Genomic DNA, 21,648 nt, shown 5'->3' with positions numbered 1-21,648 from the left:
TATGCCGCCGAGTCTCCGCAATGCATTCTGATGCCTGACGCACCGGCTAGCACGTGTGCGTCTTCTTCGAAGCTGTTGCACCCGGCAGCATGCTTTGAAGAGCTCAAGGCAAGTGTTAGTGACTGCAACTGTGCACTGATCGACATCGACCTTCTGTCCTGTACCGTAGCCGAAAGCTGGGTGTGCAAAGTGTGTGGCGGGGACTTGCAGCTGGTTGAAAAAGCAGCACTAAGAGCTGGCGTCGCCTGCACCTACTTTCTGAACTGTGAAAAGTGCTGTTGGACACACTGATTAGAGAGACGTCAAAACGGACAACTTCGAGCCTCTACTTGGCGTTTTACCAGGATGATTCATGGTGCAGTGGTTGCGGGACGTTGACCGGCGACGACTTTACTTGGCGGACAGGGCTACACAGCTCGTCACAAAAGAGGCCCACAAAGCAAGACAGCAAACAAAGAAACTAAATATTGACTATGGAGGTGACAACCTGGCTGGTGGCTACCGAACGGATACATCAGCATGCATTTCTAGAGTGCAAGTTTATTATAAAGCGCCTTTTTTCACTTCAAAGTCGATTATCACAAAACATCATTTTTTTGCAACGTTTGACCCTTTTTCTCTGAAACCATAAAAACTAGAAGTATTATTTTTTCCGCTAACAACACAACACAAGGGGGAGTCTACTGAACTAGAATTATGGAAATTAATCAAGGCAAATTTGTTTGACAAGCTGTTTATTGTCTATTTTGGCATTAAAATTAGTAGGGTCCAGTAAAAACAAAAGCAAAAAAGAACTAAAATATATATAACAATAAATCTAGTTCAGTAAAGAGAACACAGAAAGCTAAATACAATGATACCAACATGAATTTTCTAACCCTAGCAGATCCTGAGAAAAAGGGTCACATACATAGGCTGAAACACATGGGAGGAATAGGGCCTACCCTGTTCCCTTAAAGCCTTATCAGCCGTACCGTGGCCACCGCAGAACAAGGTAACGGTCTCCTAAAACTTGCTACTTGTAGTAAACAGACACTGTGCTGTTTTTGGTCTTATTGACTTTGCACGAGTGTGCTGCCTCGTGATGCTTCTTTGAAAGCTCGGATCGTAGCGCTCAAGCTGACGAGTTAATTTCTCTAGAGCTGTGCATGAGGCAGTCCGATACTTAAATTCTAAAGTGTAGGCAATGGGCATTACATCAACGCGGAACCAGAAAGGCTGCCAATTTGTTGTGCGTTAACTTGTGTTTGATTGGATGATGCAGGACTCATCTGCTGTGGCCAAAGGTGCTAATGAGGACCCAGCACAGATGGCAGCTCCACCACCACCAAATGGTAGGTATAAAAAGCAGTCTGGATTCATCTTCATAATACGTGGTTAGCGCCTGTGTCAGGACATGTATTATGCATGAGTGCCGTCGGTAGCCCCATGCTGGTGGCCATTGATGTTGTGGGGTTGCAGCTTTGCTACACTGTGATCATGGTGAACTGCACTGGCTCCAGTGGCCCAAAGTGACAGCTTTTGTACCCATCTCAGCAATTACACAAAAATGTGAACATGACCTGCACTGTGCATAACTATGTAGAAGATGCTGTCATTAACCTATTGTGCCTGGTCGGTAGCTCCCAAGGTGACTGTAGGTCCAACCGTGTTGATGTTTCTAGCAAGGTGACACCTCAGCAAGACTTACAAAAACTTAAGTGTACACATGGTGCAGAGACAATCCACACATGGTTACTTGAGTTTTGTGTCGGACAAGACACAGATCCAATTAATGAAACTGTGTCAGGAAAAAGACGGTGCCTCCGGTCCTGTTTCCCAACAGCAACCTGCATCCACCGAACATTCCCGGCAGCACCACATCTACCCACTGCCCTGAAATTGACAAGGGAATGACACTAAGACAAAACTGGCTCACCAATTCCAAAACCGGTGTTTGCTATTTATATAAAAGGTCCACTTCTAAAAATATTTGCTGCAAAGGGCTGTGAAAGCAGGACGCACCTAGCTGGGCATTGCCTGTCGAACTTCACAAAATCATCGGCGTGCAGTTTTGTATACTTCTCTTCATTTTTTGCACTTAGGTATTCATGTCTTCCACCTTTGGCTAGATATTACAATCTGTCACAGTTGAGAGTAAGTAGCAGATAGTTCTCGCCACCACACAGAGCAATATTTTCTGCGTACTGAACCTTTTTGTTAATGTCCCGCACATCCACCAAAATTTCGCGAATGACAGATGGTCAGGTGACGAATGAACAGAAACTAAACGTTTAATTTGGCAAACTTGTGCCGAAAACAAAAATACCAAGAGGTAGCATCACAGGCATCGAAGGTCGGCGGAGTAGCACGATCGAGCGCAAGAGCAAGACTCTCTCTTTATCGCCACGCAGAGCCCCTCATGTATATGCGTGGACTTCTGGAACAATCGGCATAGAAAGTTTGGTGCGTAGAACATTCTGACTTTGAACAAGCAATGGGATTCTTGAATTAAACCAGAATGCAACATTTACAGAAATAACAAAAAGGTGCATGTGTGGCCAGGCATCATACCTCAGCCCTTTGTGTGCATGTGTGCAAGCTAAGCGCAATAACCATTTGGCCACGGGCAAGCTTGCTCGGAGACGTGCATGGCAATATGAGCAGCCTCTGCCATTAACCACATCTGACATGTACCAAGTGGTGGTCACGAACACGGTGCCCTTGGAAGTACTCAAAGGTCTTGTCTTTTATACTGACATGACATTACCTGCAAACCATGTATGCATGCTACTGAAACTGTGTCATGTCAGCTGTGCACCAGTCATCAGGTAGAGCTGCAGCGGAAAAAGATAAGCACAAGCGACCAACAACCGGAGCAGCAAAATCGCGACACACGGTGGTGGCCGGCACAAAGCAGCCCATCCTAAAGCTTGCATTCCGAAAGCTATCTTATCCCTCAATTTTCTGGCAGCCACCAACGTTGAGACATGGAACATGACTCGCACTTGCTATCGGCGCGCTCGGGAACAATAGCGCTGCCTGTCGCAATTTTGCTACTCCGGTCATCGGTCACTTGTGCTAATCTTTTTCAGCTGCAGCTGTACACTGCCACCCTGGATGGTGAGGGCCTGAACTGCCCCCAGCTGCACTGTTTAGGACCTCTCGCCCACTCAGCGGGAGCAGCTGGTTGCATTGCACATGCTGCTGGGCACCCAACATTACAGCATGAGTGCCCTAGATGTAGAGAAGTGCAGTCAAGGTCTAAAATTGGCTGGCAAGCATTGTTTGGAGAACCGTCGAAAGAAAACCTGTGTCATATGGCACTAATGAATTATTCCAGGCCAAGTTTCTTCGTCCTTGCTTTATTGAGTTACACTCAGAGCAGCTTGGGCTCACAGTCTTTGTTGTTTGCTCAATGCAATGCGGAAAAGCTGGACTTCCACAGCACCAAAAACATTGACGGGAACAACATTTAACTTGTCATTGGGAATCAGTTATGACAGACAGTTATAGCATAAAGGAAAGTGAATGCAGGACTCTTGTTTTCGCTCCTTTTCATTTTTGGACCTTGTGTTGTGTTTCGAAGTGAGTGATTTCCAACTTTTCGCTTTCCATTTTTCATGTGATGGACAGAGCAGGCCTCTCTGCTGCAAAGTAATTGGATCATGCTAGGTGCACATTGCTCAAGGCTGCTTGCTTCATAGGTTGCGTGTTTTACTGGAAGACCCACAGCATGAGCTTGCTGGTCTGAGCAGTTCCTTGGTTAGGAAGGTGCCCGCATAAACAAAATGTCTTTCAGGAGTCTCGCATTCTTGATATTTCCAGCACTGCATCAGAGTTCTAAAAGAAGATAAAAGCAGTGGTATGCCATACACTACTGCTCACCACACCCCTGGGATTCTCTTGTTCTATGCAATTTCTGTAACATAGTCTTTAAAAATGCTTGTTTTTATAAACATTCACCCTTTTCGTGTACTTTGTTTGCAGGCTGTGGAGGGACAAGCAGCTGCAGATAGCCAGCAGTCGTCTTCACTGACCACACTCGTGCTGCCCCTCATGGGGGTGCAGAATTTCCATGCACAATAAAACATGCTCCCTAGGCACCATTTTGCGGCTGTCATGATTTCAGTATAGCATGGAAAAAAGGTTTGCAGCACTACCTTGGTCATACCCGACAAAATTGTCATACATCGAATACAAATTTTGGGTCAGGAAATCTCGGTGCAATTGTTTATGTGCCGGGACTCGTATCTCGACTTCAGATGTCGATGTATATTTCATATACAGGGAACCAGAAATTTCACAATTAACGGTGACACGGCGGTGCAAGTTCAATCGTCCAGATACCAGCAACCACAGTTAATTCTTCACCTTTTCTTCCTCTATGCTTGGAACAATGTACTGTAAAGGCCGGTTCTCACATGCAGCGAAGCGCTGATGTAGCGCTCCTCACGTGCCGTCAGCTACTTATCGTCTGCCATGAGCAACAGTTTTGACGGTGCGATACAAAGCAGGTGAACGCTCCCGTCAGCACGCGCTTAGCGCGAGGTAAGCGCTATGCTTGTAGCGCTCCGCTGCATGTGTGAACAGGCCTTTAGAGCCAGAATGCTTATGCAGTCAAGGGGAAACAAGATGCCACCCATGAGGAGGCCCTCTTTTATTCTCTATTCTAATGCCTCGACGTTTCACTTATGCGGTTTGCATTTTTGCAAGGTTAACCTGCCAAAAACATTGTGTTAAAAAGCTTTTTCAGACACATCACCTTATTACAAACTTCCATTTTTAGGTGCCATACCAAAACTCCGCTTGAACTGTCTTTTAGGTAGACCACTCTGCAGCCAAAGGGACTTACCGTGTCTACTTGATTTGGCAAGTTACAAAGTATGACAAAACATTGCAGGCGGATACACACAAGTATATTTCGCAGATGTGACGAGAGACAAAGCTCGTAGTAGCCTCAACAGCTGCCAGGCTTCAAGTTGCAGCAGGGAGACCCTGGTAGGCAGCACATACTTGCAGAGGTGGCCACCTCTCAGATTTTCAGCACTGCACAGCGTGTCCTCTGCTGTCAAAGCTTACACCGTCCTCGGTGTTGGACTCTTGGGGCTCAAGGGAGAGGCCCCAAAATAGAGCTATACAAGCCCGCATTGTGCAGAAAGTCAAGTGATGTTGCTGTGCCTAGCACCTTTGCAACCACCGGAACCTGCTTTTCAGCATCCTATTCACTGCTCTACGACAGAATCCTAAGCAGTGCTTTTTGTTAAGCTTGGCCTCAAAACAGCTGAGCATCCATTGGGGTTGCGAGGAATTGGTGTGCAAGCATGGCTTCAGGGTTTTGTCGCTGTCACCTGCACACAACAGTGAGGCGGTATCTGACATGAATGTTTCATAACCTTTTCAGTTGTCCAAAAGCACATCAAGACTAGATAGAAATTGTATATGCTAATGCAGCCTCTACTTGAAGATAGTAGTTGCATAGCATCCCAAAAAGGCTGAAAATGTAATAATAAAAAAGTTGGAAAAAAAAGTGGAGATATTCCACTTGTCTTGCACAATACCCAAAATTATGCCTTCAGAGCAAAGAGGTGTCAATTGAGTTTATAATCTCTTTATTTTCCTTTATATACAAAGGTGGGAGATGGGGCATATAATGTCAAACGTCAAGCTGCATGGCTTGCAGCTTGACGAGGCGCCCTACCCCTTGAGGCAGAAAAGCAGCAGAAACGTTTCAGACAACACAAGCAAAGAACAAGATACTGTACCAGTTTGAACCTGCAATCGTAAAATGAAAACGTACACAACGTGCTGCAGCAGAACAATTTCGAGATGTTGAGGCCCGAGACATTTGGATGATACAATGCAATCACGAGTAAGCTTGAATCCGTGCGACTATCTCACACGTGACACGACACTCATTACGGTGAACGAGGCACCCGTTTTCTACTGAGAACTCTCGTGCAAGCGCATTGAGAAAATGTGTATTAAGTACTTACCGACAACACCGCTGAATTCGCATCGCTGAACTTCTTCGTCGTCGTCTTTCCGTCTTCACTTGGCGCGCGAAGCCCACCCACCTTCAGCCCCGGGTTATCGATTATCGCCTCTGTAGCATCCAAAGAATACGACTCGCAGCACACCGACGCACGGTGACGTCTTCATCGCAGCAAAATGTGCCGCCAGCAACGCTCAAAGAGAGCACTTGCTGCTCGGTGGTCACCATATGGGGCCCCTCGCGACGCCGCCAAAGCTTCCACGGCAAATGTCAGCACCAGCGAGTGTCGGACAGTATTCCCCGATTACGTTCCTGACGAACCTTGAATGGCGAACACATAAAAATGTAGCGATAGTCCGCTTTGGTCCGCCCCGTCCGCGAGCTTGAACGTCGCCATCTTCATTGACTTTGGCAACTTTTGCTGCCCGACTACTACAAAGTTATCTCCATCGCCAAACTCAATCGTGACGACATGTTGACGTCACCGCGAACTTCATTATTTCAACAGCATAGCTCGAACTTCATCGGAATCCGTAGGGAAAAACTCAATCGCAACGTCACATCACGTGACCAAAAGGGCAGCCAATCAGCGACCGATGGAGTTAACTTCATCGTTGAGTTTGCGATCTAGCATAGACAGACAGAACAGAAGCTACAGCTCCGCTGCGCTTCCTTCTTCACCAAAGTGGAAAGGCTGAAAGTTTTTTTTTATTTCCAATACGTTCGGGGTTGTCGTAGGATGGGACAGTTTGAAATATTATGAGCAGAAACAATGTTCGACACACAATTTGCGAGTCAATGTTTGACGCAAATAAGACGGTCAAACGATGCAACTATGGAAGTCGAGAATGAGAAATTTGTAAACAAGTTCGACAAAATAGATACATTTCACTATGAAAAACAACGTAAAATAATAGTTTAGGATGAAATGCGGGCATCTACGTAATCGAGAAACATTTCGATAGAAGAGGAAGGAACAACATTTTGAGGCAGGTGGTTCCATTCATTAATGGTTCGGGGGAAAAAAAAGGAGAATTTAAAGTGGTTACGAGCGAAGTCTTCCTCAGAGTTTGCCATGCTTGTACCCTGTGAATCGTTTGCTTATGTGAATTAGATCATTTTCTTATGGTAAGTTCAAATGATTGTTGGCTACTTTGTATGAAAATTTGCGTCTAGCCATTTTCCCTCTTTTTTTCTAGAAAGGAGACACCCAGTTCCCTGCAAAATTCAAAGGGAGAGACTACATTTATTGCAAATAAACCTCCCTGCCATTCTTTCAACTCTTTCAACCTTAATGATGCAAGAGGCTGTGTGGGGGAACCAGACGGTGTATACGAGCGCAGGACGTATTAAAAGTTTTCTAGGCTCGTAATTTGGTGGCAGGAGATCCAAATGTTAAAACTCGTTTAAGGAAACTCAGTTTGTTAAAGCTTTATTAGTTGTGGAGTCAATGTGTGAGTCCCGACGCAAATTTTTACTCACGTTGAGGTCGAGGTAATTGTACTCGCAGACTTGTTCCAAGAGGTAGTTAAAAAATAATTGTTGTCTTTTATTGGTTATGGTCATAAATACAGTATTATTCCAATTTCTTTTCATCTGCCAACCATGGCACCGATTTATGATGTGTTGAAGTGCATTATTTAGGTTCCTCTGGTTGTTTCAGTTCTTTATTTGCTAGTAAAGTATGCAATCATTAGCAAAGAGGCGAATTTTTATGTTCCCATCCTTGACCAAGTCATTTATGTATACAAGGAACAAAAAAAATATTTAGCCTTTCCACTCTGGTGAAGGAGGAAGTAGCAAAGTAGTGCTATGGTGGGACGACCTCAAGGACAATGCTAAAAGGACGACGTCTAGGACAACCTCGAGGACAATGCCTAGGACGACCTCAGGGACAACGTCTAGGATGACGTCTAGGACGACATCAGGAACTACGTCCAGGACGACCTCGTGGACAACATTTAGGATGACCTCAGGGACGTCTTCAAGGACGACTTCTAGGACGACCTCAAGGATAACCTCTTGGGCAACCTCAAGGATTATGTCTAGGACGACCTCAAGAACAACATCTAAGACGACCTCGAGGACGACTTCTAGGACGATGCCTAAAGAAATTCAGAACCAAAATGGAAAGGCTGGAAAGGTTGTTGTCATCTATAAGCAGCGGCGGCAACCAGAGAACTGGCAAGCCGGTTGTCCCGATGAAACTCTGCCTTTGGATGGTGAGTGTCATTAAATGATAAGTACTTGTAGCGATCTGAAAGGCAGTCTTCAATCCGTTTGAGAATTTTTCCTGCTCCTAGTATAGACGCTTTACACACGCGCCAAATTACAGCTGCCATTGCTGACCTTCTCTTGTCTTACCGAGATGCCGAGCAACTGAAACGGTAGTTGACGATCCTCTACAAAGGCCGATGCTTTAGAAAAGGACACAGTTGAATCTAATATGGCAATAATCTGGCCTGCTATTGCAATGATGAAGTGAAATAAACGAATTACGAGGAAACAAAAACTGAAGGTCAGTTATGGCGGTGCCCATGCACAGCTGCTTCAAAGCATCTATAGGTTCTAGCTTAAACAAAGCTTTCGGGTGAGATAGTACCTTGTCAAAGGCTTTGGACAGATCGATGAACATGGCGTCAACTTGTCCTCTACTGTTTATGACAGTGGAAAAATCATGTATGCTTTCCATAAGTTGCGTCACCATTGAGAGTTGACGTCTGTAACCGTGCTCATGTGGAGCAAGTATGTGGTTATTCCCCATGTGGGTGGAGGCGTGCTTGAAAACGATGCATTCGAGCAATTCACGGCAAGTTGAAGTAAGGGAGATGGCCCTGTAGTTCGCAAATTCGTTTTTGTTTTCAGATTTATGAATGGGGATGACTTTCGCTAACTTCCAGTCTTAAGCAAGCGTGAAAATATAATAATGAGATATTTTGTTACCCATGTGGTGTATCTTTTTAGAAATTCATTCGGTATATCGTCCCGCGCAGCACTTTTTTTTGTGTTCAGGTTGAGTAAAAGTGATAGAACACCCTGTTGAGTAACTACGACATTCACAGCCAGGACTGGGGAATGGGACGCGGGTGCATTACCATTATCTGTTGTAAAGAGCGAAAGAAAATATTCATTCAAGGATTGTGCAAGATTTGCTTTGTCGCCCAAGAGCGCTTCTAGATTGGATGTCTTTTTGGTTGACATAGTTCCAGAATTTGGTGGCTCGAGATTGGACGAACAATTGAAGAGTGATAGTGAAAAATGTGTATTGTGCCCACTTGATTTTTTGTCCAAGATCGCCATTGAGTGATGCCAATTTGTTCTCATTTAGAGCAGTTCTGGTTTCCCTTGCCTTTTTATGAAGCCTATTTATTTTGCGCTTCACGCAGATGATTTCTCGCGTTATCTGAGGGTTTTTCTTAATAATTCTTTTAGTTTGTAGGGGAATCAAATATGAGAGACGCGTCTTGAATGTCGCTTTGAATTCATTCCAAAGCATATATACGGTGGTAAAAGCACTCTTGGACAGAAGGAAAAAGTTATCCAAGTGCGTATAAAAAAAAGTCGAGTATGCCAACGTCCTCTGCTCTGTCAAAGTTCAAAAGCTTACGGATCTGGGGATGGCCAGAAGTTGGTATGTTCATTTTGAAGGAGCATAAATGCCATCTTACGATCAGATATGTCATTTGAAACTTCTATGCCGTATTCGTCTCTCAGGAAATGATTGGTGACAAAGACGAGATCGAGCAGTGATTGCGACGATCCTTAATACGGGTATTTTCACTAATTATTTGGGTGAGGTTGTAATGAAGACACAGATCAGTAAAGATATTTGCGCCGAGGGATGATTTCATACATTTCGATAGAGAGGACCATTCTAAAGAAGGTAGACTGAGGTCGCCCGCAATTATAATCTTCCTGCTCTTGTTAATATTATCACCGATGTAACTATGCCTACTTTTGAAGAACCCTGAAGTGGGAGGTCTGTAGACGTAGAGCAGCAAGCAATTTCACAACCCAGGCACTCAATTTCTGGTGAGGGGTTCCATACAATGCCTTTTTTTTTTTTTTTTTTTATAAGAATCACTAGTTTACTATTGAGAGAACCCCTATCATTGCACAGAATCGTATAGTTTGGGGGCGTGATTTCACAATCTAAAATACTGTCTAATAGCCATGTTTCTGTCATTGCTACAATATCAGGGTGGGTATTCAAAACAGCAGCTTCAAGTTTATCCGTTTTATTTACGATACTTCGCATATTCAGGTTTAGTAATTGAAATTGGTACGGACGGTTGACTCGAGTAGGGCTTGGTCCCGCACTGGGGTTCCAAGCTTCCTCAGATACGGGAAGAACCTTATCATTTATGGCCTCATTCCCAAAGAGTAGTGCACCACTTATCCTAGTTTTGTCTTAGGTAAGCGTGACCTTATCACCAGCAAGTTTTTATTTACAGTTATCGAGCAATTTTTTTTTTTAATGCTCATTGATCACGAATCGTTCACTTTGTAATTTATTGCAGTTGCGAAAAATGTTAAATTTATCTTTAAAGTTTACGAGTCGAAATATTACTGGATGGGTTTTGCCACGATCGATTCCATTAATCCTTACATTTACTTTTGCACGAAGTATCTCCTGTCACCCTATCCTCAAGGGTGCAACACACGCTGCAAGGAGGTCACCCGTCGCCTCGAGATTTTCGACGAGAAGTAAGAAGCCGCCACCTACCGAATCGATCGCTACAAAATGCCCGGCAAGCTCGGTGACGTCGCCCAAAGGCGCACTCAAACTGGGACCTCGCTCCGTCCAAACAAAAGGGACGACCGTCAAACCAAACACCGCATCGTGACCCCATGCCGGGCCTCAAACGGTGGCTTTGGCGGGGAGCACTCACCTGTCGACCTTGGCCGCCTTGTGCCAGCCCCCGTACTCCCCATATGGGGCGTTCTCCCTCTGCCGGTTCTTGTTCTCCTCCCGCTCCTCTGCCAGCTGCCAGATGGGCTTGTTCTCCGCCCCGATGCTGCCAAACTCGCGCTCATGCGCCCGCGTCAGCACCTGCGTCCGGTACAAGTTCGTCAAGCTGGTGCAAGGGCTCGTGCGAGCGCGTGGGAAAAGAGGATGGACCGAAAACAGGCTCGCCATTTTCTCCGGTTAATTGTGACATGCCAAAAAGGAAATGAGTAACTACAGTAGAATCTCCAGGGTAACAATCACGGTTCATCCGAATTTCGGGATCGTACAAATTTTTCTAAATCCCCGGACTAATGTATTACATTTTGGGATAGACCGATTGCTTTCTTGGGTTGCGGTGGATCGTACGAACCACGATCGACAACGTTTACGTGTCCTTTAGGGCGGCGTCACTCGGCTCCGACGAGCGTAGCCTGCGTTTTTGTGTCATCTTTCTCGCCGTTCTTTCTAAATATGCGTCGTGCAATCGCAGTAATGGCGGTTGCGCTACAGAATTGTAGAAGATAGCCACGTCCAGCGTCGCCGCACCATCTGCGTTGTCACGATTCGAATTCGACTCGCTGGAGTAACTCGCATTCACCTATTCCAGGGTTGGCGCTTTATATTTTATTCTCACGCGACAAGCGGGTTGTAGCGACTCTCAGTCGCACGAGTGAATGCGAAAAATGACATTCGGACTCGGTGTAGATCACTTGATCAGGCAGCCGCAAATTGGCTTTCCGGGAGCCAGCGATCGAGAAAATGTCTTCGCAGCTTCAAGGTTGAAAGTTCCTTTGCAGCAGAGTGCTGCGAGTTGAGTATCGAAATAGCAGCTGGAACAGCTGCTATTTGGATACTCAACTCAACGCTTCTTCCGCCAGGCGGAGTCGAGTTGTTTTTAAATTTTCGCGCCCGTGCACAAAACGTGAAGTTCAGTCAAACTTTTGTCGCACATCCTACTGTAAGTTCGAAACGAAAAAGGCAAACTTGGTTGAACACGAACCTGGGGAGGTTCGCGACATCCCTAGTTATACGTAACAACTTCCACCAGCTCGCGGAGTGAAATAGCACTTCACAGAGCGTTTCTCAGAGCTTTATTTTTTGCGTCCTGCGTGGCTCGTGGAGCCGGTGCCACTTCTCTCCTTATACACTTTCAGTCACACTCCGCCTTGTGACAATTTTAGGTTATTTCTTCTTCCACGTATAACGGGGTCCTTCACCCGCATGCCATTTGTGTCCCTCTATACAAGATAATAAAGAATGAAAACTATAAAAAAAACTATGCCCAAAATTAATAAAAATGCCAGAATGTCATATTGCATATATTTGGGAATGCTGGCCAAGTCTAGTGATCCTCCCTAATGTCTGCAAGCTCTCCGCTACATTTAAAGGGGCGATGCAACAATTTGCGGACTTTGGCTAATTAATTGCGGGAATTGATCCCGGCCACATATAAAACGAAGGACCGAAAACTATTCTTTCCTGCTTGCCCTAGTTTTCATTAAAAAAAATAAAAGAAATTGGTATCTCTGGCACCCCTCAACTCAACATTGAAGCGGCACCAGCTTCGCCTGTGACGTCATTCGGAGTGGCGTTGGTTTCCGTTTGGGTTCTTCTGGCTTCCGTTTCCCCAGCGCTCGCCGGCTCGCCAGGCTCGCCGCTCTCCCGCTCTCCCGCCGATTCCCGACCAACATGGCGGCATGGGCGGACGGCCTGAGCGACGTCGAGCGCAAGATGCTTGCGACGCGGCGGGCAGTCGAAGTTGAAGTCGAGGTCGAGACACCAGGAACAATAACGGTACAACGATACTACGGACTACGACCAACGCACTCCGTCGAGCGAGGGAAAGACAAAACGTCCAGGTTGCTCGTGTAGCCGCCGTAGGCGCCTCGGGCGTCGACGGATGACGGCGATGGCAGGTTTTGTTAACTTGCGGTAGATGGCGCCACAAATAATTCATACCCTTTTAGCGGCAATATTAGGCTTTTGAAGCGTTTCTGCATGCCTAAACAACAAAATTTTTTAAACCTAACCTTAAATCAAGCTTACAATTGCCTAACACTATCACTTACAAAAACCACTCCGAATGACGTCACACCACAGGTTCCATCTGCGGCCACCATGTGGCCGCAGGTTGGGAAAAAAAAGTGTTTCTTATTTTACGATTACGCATCGAAATAGAGGTATTTTGGGGCATGGTGGCACTTTTTCTCTTACTTATGCCGAAGTAAACAATATAAAAAATACAAGCTGCACATTCGTTCAGTGTTAAAATCATTGCGCTGCCCCTTTAAAGGAGTGTTGAAAATAAAGGAGTAGTTGAGGTAGGACCGCAATGTTTTGGTTGTCTCATCATACCTGTGCCTATTCTGATTGGGACCCTCCTAAAATAAACAAGTTTTGGTTGATCCCCCTTCGTTTAAAGTCGCTACACCCGATCTTTAGGTCAGCTCCAATCATTGGTGCAGTCCTCGGAATCGCACATACCAGTCTATGAAAAAAGACGCGCAGCAACTCCAAGTTTACACTCGGGGTCTGGTCCATTCAAACAACTTTTTTTTGTTCTCCAGAAACCCAAAAACTCTGGGGGCACAATATGGCGCGTTTTACGGTCCACCTTCGAGCTGCAAAACCGTACGACTGGTTAGGCCTCCAAGCAGCCAAGTGTCGCATGAAAACCGCGTAAAACCACGGAGGACTCCGTCGCATTTTCTTTCGACAAGAAAACTCCGAAGGCGGCCAGAAAGGTTTCGGAACTTCCAGAGCGCACGAGTGGGAGAGGGTGCTGACCTGCTTGTAGAGCACTTCGGCCTCCTTGTACTTGCCCTGCTTGAGGTAGGCCGAGGCCAGGTTGTTCTTGGTCTTGGCCACGTTGGGGTCGTCCGGCCCCAGGGTCCGCTCGTATATGTCCAGGGCCCGCTGGTAGTAGCGCTCCACCTGGGCCCCAAAAACCGCTTTGTACACGCCTCCCTTCCCAACCCCTCGCTCCTTTACATCTCCCTCTAGGGAACCGTCGGTAGTCTGTCGGCATAGGTTTCCCAAACCCCCCCAAGGAAAAAAGGGCGCATCGTACCACTAGGGTTCCCTATCTCGGGTGGAACCAGCTGAACAAAGGAAGGAGGGAGACAGGAGAAAGGAAGGCCAAGAAAAAAGGTTTTATTTGGCTTGCAAGGAGATCGAAGGGACGCATTTGTCATCTTTGCCCATAGCAAGGGCTTGTAACACCTCCCTTGTAACCTTGTCATTGAAGGTTACAAGGGAGGCCCCCTTCAATCCCATTGCAAGCCAAAGAAAACCTTTTTCAGCACGGCACCTTCCGTGGGTGGTTGGTTAAAACCAGAGGCAAAAAATAAGAGCAATGGGAAAGAAAAAGCTCAGGCAAAAGGGGTAATAGATATAAATTAATAGAAGAGGAAGATGCAATAAAATAGTTGCTATACTCCGCGACAACTTTTCTTGGCAATGCAGTGGAAGGTACAGGCCCGCGTCCCCTCTCCAATTTTGAGTGTACGCAGGCTCTCCTCCTCCCCCATTTCCGGGGAGAGGAGGAGAGCCCGCGCACACTCAAAATGGGAGAGGGGACGCGGGCCTGTACCTTCCACTGCATTGCCAAGAAAAGTTGTCGCGGAGTATAGTCCCAGCGGGTGGTTCGCTTTCCTTTTTTCCTGTCTCCCTGCTTCCTTTGTTCAGCTGGTTCCAGTTAAGATGTACCAACTAGCTCAGCTCATTCCACTAGTAGGGTTCTGCAATTATGAAAAACCCAAGGTCAGAAAAGGGGCGAAAGAAAAACCACAGAGTTTCAAGCTCGGCCGAAAAGTTATTTGATGAGAAACCCCTTAAATACAGTCGGAACAAAAAGACGGAAAGAGAGTGCCAAACAAACGGTACACTTCACACAAGCCCCCCTTGCACGTATCACAGTTGCAAGTACCAAACCAACCAAAGAGATAAAACGAATCCTCTCCCTTCTCTCCACCAACACGCGCAAAAAAAGTATAAAGAAAAAGGTTAAACCCGTGGATATTTTTTTACTACCAGTTTTAGAGCAACGGTCCTATTCACTGGACTTCCATGGTTCAGAATACTGACAAACTCTCTGACCAAACGTTTGCATTCATTTCTCTCAAAGAGAACAGCAGAGGATGAATGCCACAAAAGGAACACAATCGTTACATTCAGTCAATCGAACCGCGTAGCAACACCCCAACGTCCGAAACCGCTCCCTCCGTAGGAAGGAACACTCTTCCACCCACGTCCTTTCATTAACGCCCATAAAGAGAGGTCCACCATCCTTTATTCTTACGTTTTTGTCAGGTTGTTGCAAACGTGGCGCGTGCAAAGTGGGTGCTGTAGTGTAGTTGGTTTTCCATTCTTTTTCTGCTTTTTTCCATTGTCTGTCCATTTTTGAGTTCAGACTATATTGAAAGGAAAGCTGAAGAGCTTTTCCAGAAAAAATGATTTAATGATTAATTCTGTCGTGTTTGTGCCTGCAGAGTCCAAATATTGCGACCGTTTGACTCAAAATAACCACAAAACGCGAACAAAAGCTAAGAATACAGAAGCGATCGCCACAGCGGGACGCCACTGCCTGGCCACTCGTGGCATCACGACGTCATGAAAAGACCATCTCGATTCTCGCTTGCTCCATCGCTTGCAGAAGTAGTCGGGCGCGCCTAGACTTCTCTTGTAAATCGAGTTCGGCTTCCTATTTTCTAAATCTTTGTGTGGATCCAAAAGAGGAATGTGTCCGGAGGACCCTGAACGTGACAAAGTGTGCATTCCGGCTTTTGGCTGCCACGCCAACGTCCCCCAGCCTGACTTTTTGTGACATTGGCTGACGGGCTCTTCCTCTTCTCTCCCCTTTCCCTCTGCTTCGGAGGGGCGTGGCTTGGGCACTACTTTGAAGGCGCTTTTCCGGTGAATCCAAGCATAAAATGAGCAAACAGATACAACATTCCTGATGGCCGAGGTCTAATTAACTAGACTCATGTATTTCTTCTCATATGTAAAACTGCTTCAGCTTCCCTCTAAGAGGTTTCTCATCAAATAAATTTTCGGACACTTTCGAGACTTGGCAATCATCTTGCTCCCCTCTCTTTATCCTAGCCTCCAGGTTTTTCGCTATTACTTTCTACTTATGCGGGCTCGTTCGCACACCTTTTGTTATTCGCCAGGGTTAGACGTTTTTGGGAAAATACCGACATGCACCAGAAAGCAACCCCGGAGCCAGTTTTTAAAAAGAAAAACGGGGAAAATTGAAGAAGTGCCAACTGGAGCCTCGTGGCCTTCGTGGACCGGACGGGTGGAGCAAAGAGGAGAGTGAAAGGCCATCCTCACCTCCTCGTACTTGCCCTGGTTCTGACAGAGCAGGGCGAGGTTGTTGAGCTGCTTGGCCACGTCCGGGTGGTCCCGGCCCAGCACCCGCTCCCGGATGTCCAGGGCCCGCTTGCAGAGCGGCTCCGCGTCCCGGTACTTGCCCCGCTTGCCGTACAGCACCGCCAGGTTGTTGAGGGTCGCCGCCACCGCCGGGTGGCTCTCGCCCAGCGTCTTCTCCCGGATCTCCAGGGCGTCGTTCAGCAGGTTTGCCGCCTCCTTGTACTTGTTCTGGTCCCTGTTGTCCCAAGGGTCTCCCTCTCTCCCTCTGCTCTTTTTACACCCACGCTACGCAGTCTCGCGCTTTTCCCGCCCTTGGCGTAGCCGGGTGTCAAGCAAACACCCAATGGTAGCTCTACAAATGAATGCCCCATCGAGAGAGTGCAATATCCGATTGAATACCAAATAACGATCTCGATTGACACGAGCTCCACGTTTATAAATTCTCGTGCGACAAAAACAACTGTGGCGCATACTCCGGCAAAATCTTTTCCTCTCGCAAGGACGTTGCAAGCCACGGAAAACGGCTTCTCGCTCGGCACTCGCATTGTTGAAAAGTCAGGGTACTCCGTCGCCGACTATCGCAGCCAGGAGGAAGTTTCGCTTGCTCCCGTCGGGGACGTTGGACGGTCTCGGCTCGGACCGACTTGTCGCGCGTCCGAGGCAATCCCCGATCGGCAACGAGCGCTTTAATGGGCCCGTAATCGGCCCGTAGCGCCGCCAGACATCGCAATCCGGGTAATGAATCGCGGCGGTCGTACAAGTTCTGGGAAAAGAGAGCAGCTGACGCGTCTTGACTCCCGTCCGCCCGAGCTTCCGCTTTGAGCGGCCCGATGCACGCACCTGTACACGAGGGCGAGGATGTTGAGCATGGTGGCCACGTCCGGGTGGTCGTGGCCGCTGGTCTTTTCCAGGTCCTCGAGGGCCTGCTTGCACAGGGGCACGGCCACCTCGTAGCGTCCCTGGGAGGCGTACTGGATCACCAGGTTGTGCAGGGTGCGCAGCCGGGCGGGGATCTCGTAGCCGCCCCCGCCGCCCATCGAGGCCCCTCCCGGGGGCGTTGAAAGGGCATCCCCGGGGGCCTCCTCCTCCTCCGGGAAGCCCAGGTCCAGGGGAGCCTCTCCCGCGGGTGCCCCTTCCGCCCCGCGCCGCTCGCCTGCGCAAAAACACCCGCTGCAGACTTTGAGGAGACCAGGGCTCGCTCGCCGGGTGTCTGAACGATCCCGGAGCCAGATTCCAATTCAAAGACGACCGGGACGTCCTCTCAAAGTCACTCTAAATGCGTAGTATTTATATGTCTTCCGCAACTTCGCGACACCGTCACGCCGCTCAGTCGTGTGAGGTGAGGACGCTGCGTCTGTTCGAACTACCCGAAGAAGTGGTGAGCGACGGAGGCCTCCAGTTTCGAAGCAGGGAGTTCAAGAACTTCTTGAAAAAACGGGGAGTGATGCACACTGTGACACCACCCTACCACCCCACTTCGAATGGCGCCGCGGAAAAAGCTGCGCAAACAGTCGAGCGAGCGCTGCTCGAGCAAGTACTTGAAGACGACCTCCGAGGAAAGAGACGGAGTATCAAGAGAAGTTGTCCTGTTTCCTAGTTGCACACAAGTACAGGAAAGCCCCCTGCAGAGCCGTTCTTGGAACAGCTTCTCTGGACCTGACTGCTGAAGCTCAAGCCAGGTGCAAAGTCCCTTCCACGACGAGAAAAGCGGAACAAGAAAAAGGAGCTGGCGGACAAGCGTGGAGGTTCAAGGAAACTCATTCGAGTGGGCGACAGAGTTTGGGTTAGAAATGGGAGGAATGAGAGTAAATTCGACTAAAGAAGTTTTTGAAGAAAGCAATCGGTACAGTTACATACCTGGTGCGGGTGGCTAATCAGATTCGTTAAGTGCATGCTGATCACTTACGCTTTCAAAGTGAGGACTCATCCCGATAGCTTCTTCGGAGAGTGCATCGAGTGACAGTGAGTGTCTGGACGAACCTGGTGAATGTGATGTGCCTATGCCACTGCACGCTGACAGTAACATAGCTACTGAGGAAGTCCGACGTTTGAGCAGAGCTCGACATCCTCCAAATAGATTGTAGTAGTAGTGTTCGTCTTTATGCGAGTGAGGAGGAGTGTTGTGCATGTATAAAGCGACAGAGATACTTCCTATTCGCACCACCAGGGTGCAATGGTCTTCAACCTGTAAATAGTGACTCCAACATAGTAAATTCTTCCTCATGCGCCGTTCCTCAAAGTGGGACTGTCTCCTCTTCGGTGCTTCGGGCACGACACAACAAACACCAATTCAGTTTCCCCGCTAAGCGGGGAAAATGACATCACATGACTCGGTGTCACCTCACCTACGAACAAAATCGGTTTCTCTGGTAAATTTAGCGGGGAATTCAATTGGTGTTGAGGTCACGTGACGTCAATTTTCCCGACACATTTAGCGCGGTTACGCCGACGCCGCGACACCCCGGAAACGGGTGCCCAAGAGCTGTGCCCTTAAAACGTGCGGCAAATTGCTACTTCTATTTTCGCAAACTCGACACCTCGCAGAGATACCGACCAAGGGTCACGACCCAAAATTCGAGATCACCCCAGGCAGAAGAAGAGGAAAGAGACGAACCCTGGCCGGCTCTCTGGGACTCGTCGGCGGCAGAGGCCACGGAGGTGGTGGAGGCAGACAGGTCGTCGTACTTCTTGAGGGAGTTGACGAACTGGAGCTGCTTGTTCTCCTCCTCCAGCTGGGCCACGCTCTGCTCCGAGGCCTGCAGCTTCTGCTGCGTGTTGGCCAGCTCGTCCCGCAGCCAGGCGTTCTCCTGGCACAGACGCCGCACCTGGGCCCGCAGCTTCTGCTTCTCCGCCTCCACCGCCTGCGCCAGTCCCGTTGGCCGGGTAAGGCCAAACATCGGGCCAAGTGTGCCCTTCCACCAGAAGAGCCAGAACGTACGGCCTTAGTCACCCCAGATGCTTCCCCGACACCCGCAGGGGGCAGGCCGATATGCCTTGGCAGCATTATATAATGTATGCAAGAGAATCAACTGGCGCCCGTGTCTAAATGACTTCCGGGATGCAAAGCAGTCAACTTTTGCACTGCTCCTGCGCATTCCTCTAGAAAAAAGCATGTGCATCTCGTCTCTCGGCCGGAGAATAACGGGTCATACCGAATACTACTGTCCCGGATGGAAAAGTGATAGACGAAAGTAAAAATCGAACGACGTTTACGAAACTCTGTAATGCAAAATTAGACTGCAGCTTTCGCGGTATTTTTATTTTACGATATACCGTGCTAAAGAATTTGAGGAACAAAAATCTATAGATGTACAAATATAGACCTCGTCCTCCTGTGTACATAATGTAAATTATATATATACCGGGTGTTTTTGCAAAGACTTTCAAAAACCCTAAAAATTGGGGCATTTGAAAAAAAAAAAAAAGAAACTGTCTTTGGGAACAAACTACCAGCCACGGCGGACGTCAGGAATTGCCAAAAACATACTAATTAGCCAGCTAATTAATTAAAATTCGTTAATTAACTTTTTAATTAGTGCAAATAGACATAATTCCAGTTAGAAACTTGCTGAGCGTCATTTCAAACAACTCCCGACTCACTGATGCTAGTATCGGCAACAAAATTGAAGGCAGATGCCTTCGAATCGCAAGCGCTCTTCCTTGGCCACGTGTTCGGTTATAATAAACGGACTCTTGCCAAGGGAGGGGAGGGAAGGGTGGGGGGGGGGGGTAGGGGGGGGAAGAAAAGAGGTAGAGGGAAACTGAAACTAGCACATCTATCATAACCACCAGATGCCATAACTTGGCCAGAAACGCATCGGAAGCTTTGCGACGGGACCCACAAATCGATTGCACGCCATCGATTTTGATGGGCACGGAATGGGAAGAGTTAGACTATCGTTAGAAGAAGCGAAGCTCCGACGGAAAAGTCGTTCACGCATCAAACGGTTGCAACGTGCAAATGCCTCCTTGAACAACCGTCGCCTTTCGCTAAAACGTTGTTCGAAGAAAAGGTGCATTTGGAGAACTCCTTTGGCACAAAGGACGGTCAAGGAAAGCTAACACCCTCGAATAACATGAACGTTGGCACTTAGCAATATGGTCATTGAAAAAATGCCATGTTCGACCAATAGCAGCTAGAAGACGAGGCCCCCAAATGTCGGTAGTGGAGCCAGGCAGCACCGCCTAGCTCGCGTCTGCTTCACCGCCCAAGCATCTCGCAGCGATGCCAAAAGGGACGCGTCTGCCGCGGCACCTCTCGTCGAGCTTGGGCACTTTTAGCAACCGTTCGGGCCTGGTAGGAGGCTTACCTGGAGGTGCGATGCCAGGGCAACCATGACCTGGGCCTCGCCCAGGCCCAGCTCCAGGGCCTCGAGGGACTTGTGCACCATGTGGGCCTTCTCCTCCACCACCAGGCCCGCCTTGGTGCCCCCCTCCCGCTGGGCCTGCTGCTGCACCGCCTGCACCGAGCTCAGCAGGCCCGTGAGGATCGAGTTGTGCTCGTTGCGCAGCGCCTCCAGGCCCTGGATCACCGTCTTGGTGTTGCTCACTATGTCCTCCTGGGACATGGCCGTCATCCTCCCTATGCTCTCTATCTTCTTCCTGCACACAGGGAACCGGTCTCTGCATCCTCTGTGTGGCCACTGGGCACACTCATCACTAGTAGCCACTGGGTTAAAGGAAACTCCGTCAAACTGGCAACATCTGCTCATCAATGCTCTTAGGAACGCCGTAATCTAGGTAAAGAAGCACACTGCTGTTTGAGGAGAAGCTAACTTTAGGGAGCCCTCGAGAAATCTCGGACTTTGAAAAGCATCCACATCATGGCACTTTCTACCAAAAGTGTGCACATTGACCAAACTTCCTGGAGATTTTGTGTAGGATATCAACTTATCCCTATACAAAATTATACAGGAATGTGATTTGAACGGTTGTAGAATGCAGAGTTGAACTTCGTAACAAACTCTGCACTTACTTCGCAAGTGGGATGGATTTTTTTATCGAGAGTTAGAAAAATCTTTCGCTTCAATCTGGAAGCGCATTTTACCTTTTCTAAAGCACAATGTCACGGGGTATCTTAGGTATACTCCTTATATCTGGTACTCTGTATAAGCTGATTGTAGAGCAAACTAACCAGCAAGAACAATAAAGGCAATGACCAACCGAATTATACATGCACTCGGATATCGAGCAGAAAACATCATATAAGGTGTACAGAAAAAATGTTTTCTGCTTAGTGGGTTACTGCCACTATTTCTATCCACTCATTGGTGCTCCTTGGCATAATTATCACATAAACACTCAAGTTCTATAATCACATAATGGCTGGAATGTCTCGTACTAAATATTG

The 21,648-nt window shown here is 47.8% G+C and overlaps 1 protein-coding gene across 4 annotated transcripts in view; it reads right to left on the bottom strand.

Annotated features, from left to right (window-relative positions):
* LOC8037027 (kinesin light chain) overlaps window positions 1–21,648 on the bottom strand; it is a 76,760-nt gene that overhangs the window by 23,805 nt on the left and 31,307 nt on the right. For all 4 annotated transcript variants that reach the window (XM_029979233.4, XM_029979234.4, XM_029979236.3 and 1 more), the window contains exons 2-7: window positions 20,609–20,900; window positions 18,913–19,159; window positions 17,139–17,451; window positions 16,260–16,533; window positions 13,713–13,859; window positions 10,867–11,027 (exon numbers count right to left, since the gene is read on the bottom strand). In XM_029979233.4, the coding sequence (XP_029835093.3) occupies window positions 10,867–11,027; window positions 13,713–13,859; window positions 16,260–16,533; window positions 17,139–17,451; window positions 18,913–19,159; window positions 20,609–20,875 (1,409 nt within the window). In that variant the 5' untranslated portion in view covers window positions 20,876–20,900. The remainder of the gene's footprint in view (window positions 1–10,866; window positions 11,028–13,712; window positions 13,860–16,259; window positions 16,534–17,138; window positions 17,452–18,912; window positions 19,160–20,608; window positions 20,901–21,648) is intronic.

Source organism: Ixodes scapularis, unplaced genomic scaffold (genome assembly GCF_016920785.2).
Source record: "Ixodes scapularis isolate PalLabHiFi unplaced genomic scaffold, ASM1692078v2 PGA_scaffold10__122_contigs__length_95168666, whole genome shotgun sequence".
Lineage (NCBI taxonomy): Eukaryota > Metazoa > Arthropoda > Arachnida > Ixodida > Ixodidae > Ixodes > Ixodes scapularis.
Note: the sequence above shows the minus strand (reverse complement) of the source record. Positions and strands in the feature narration are given on the sequence as shown.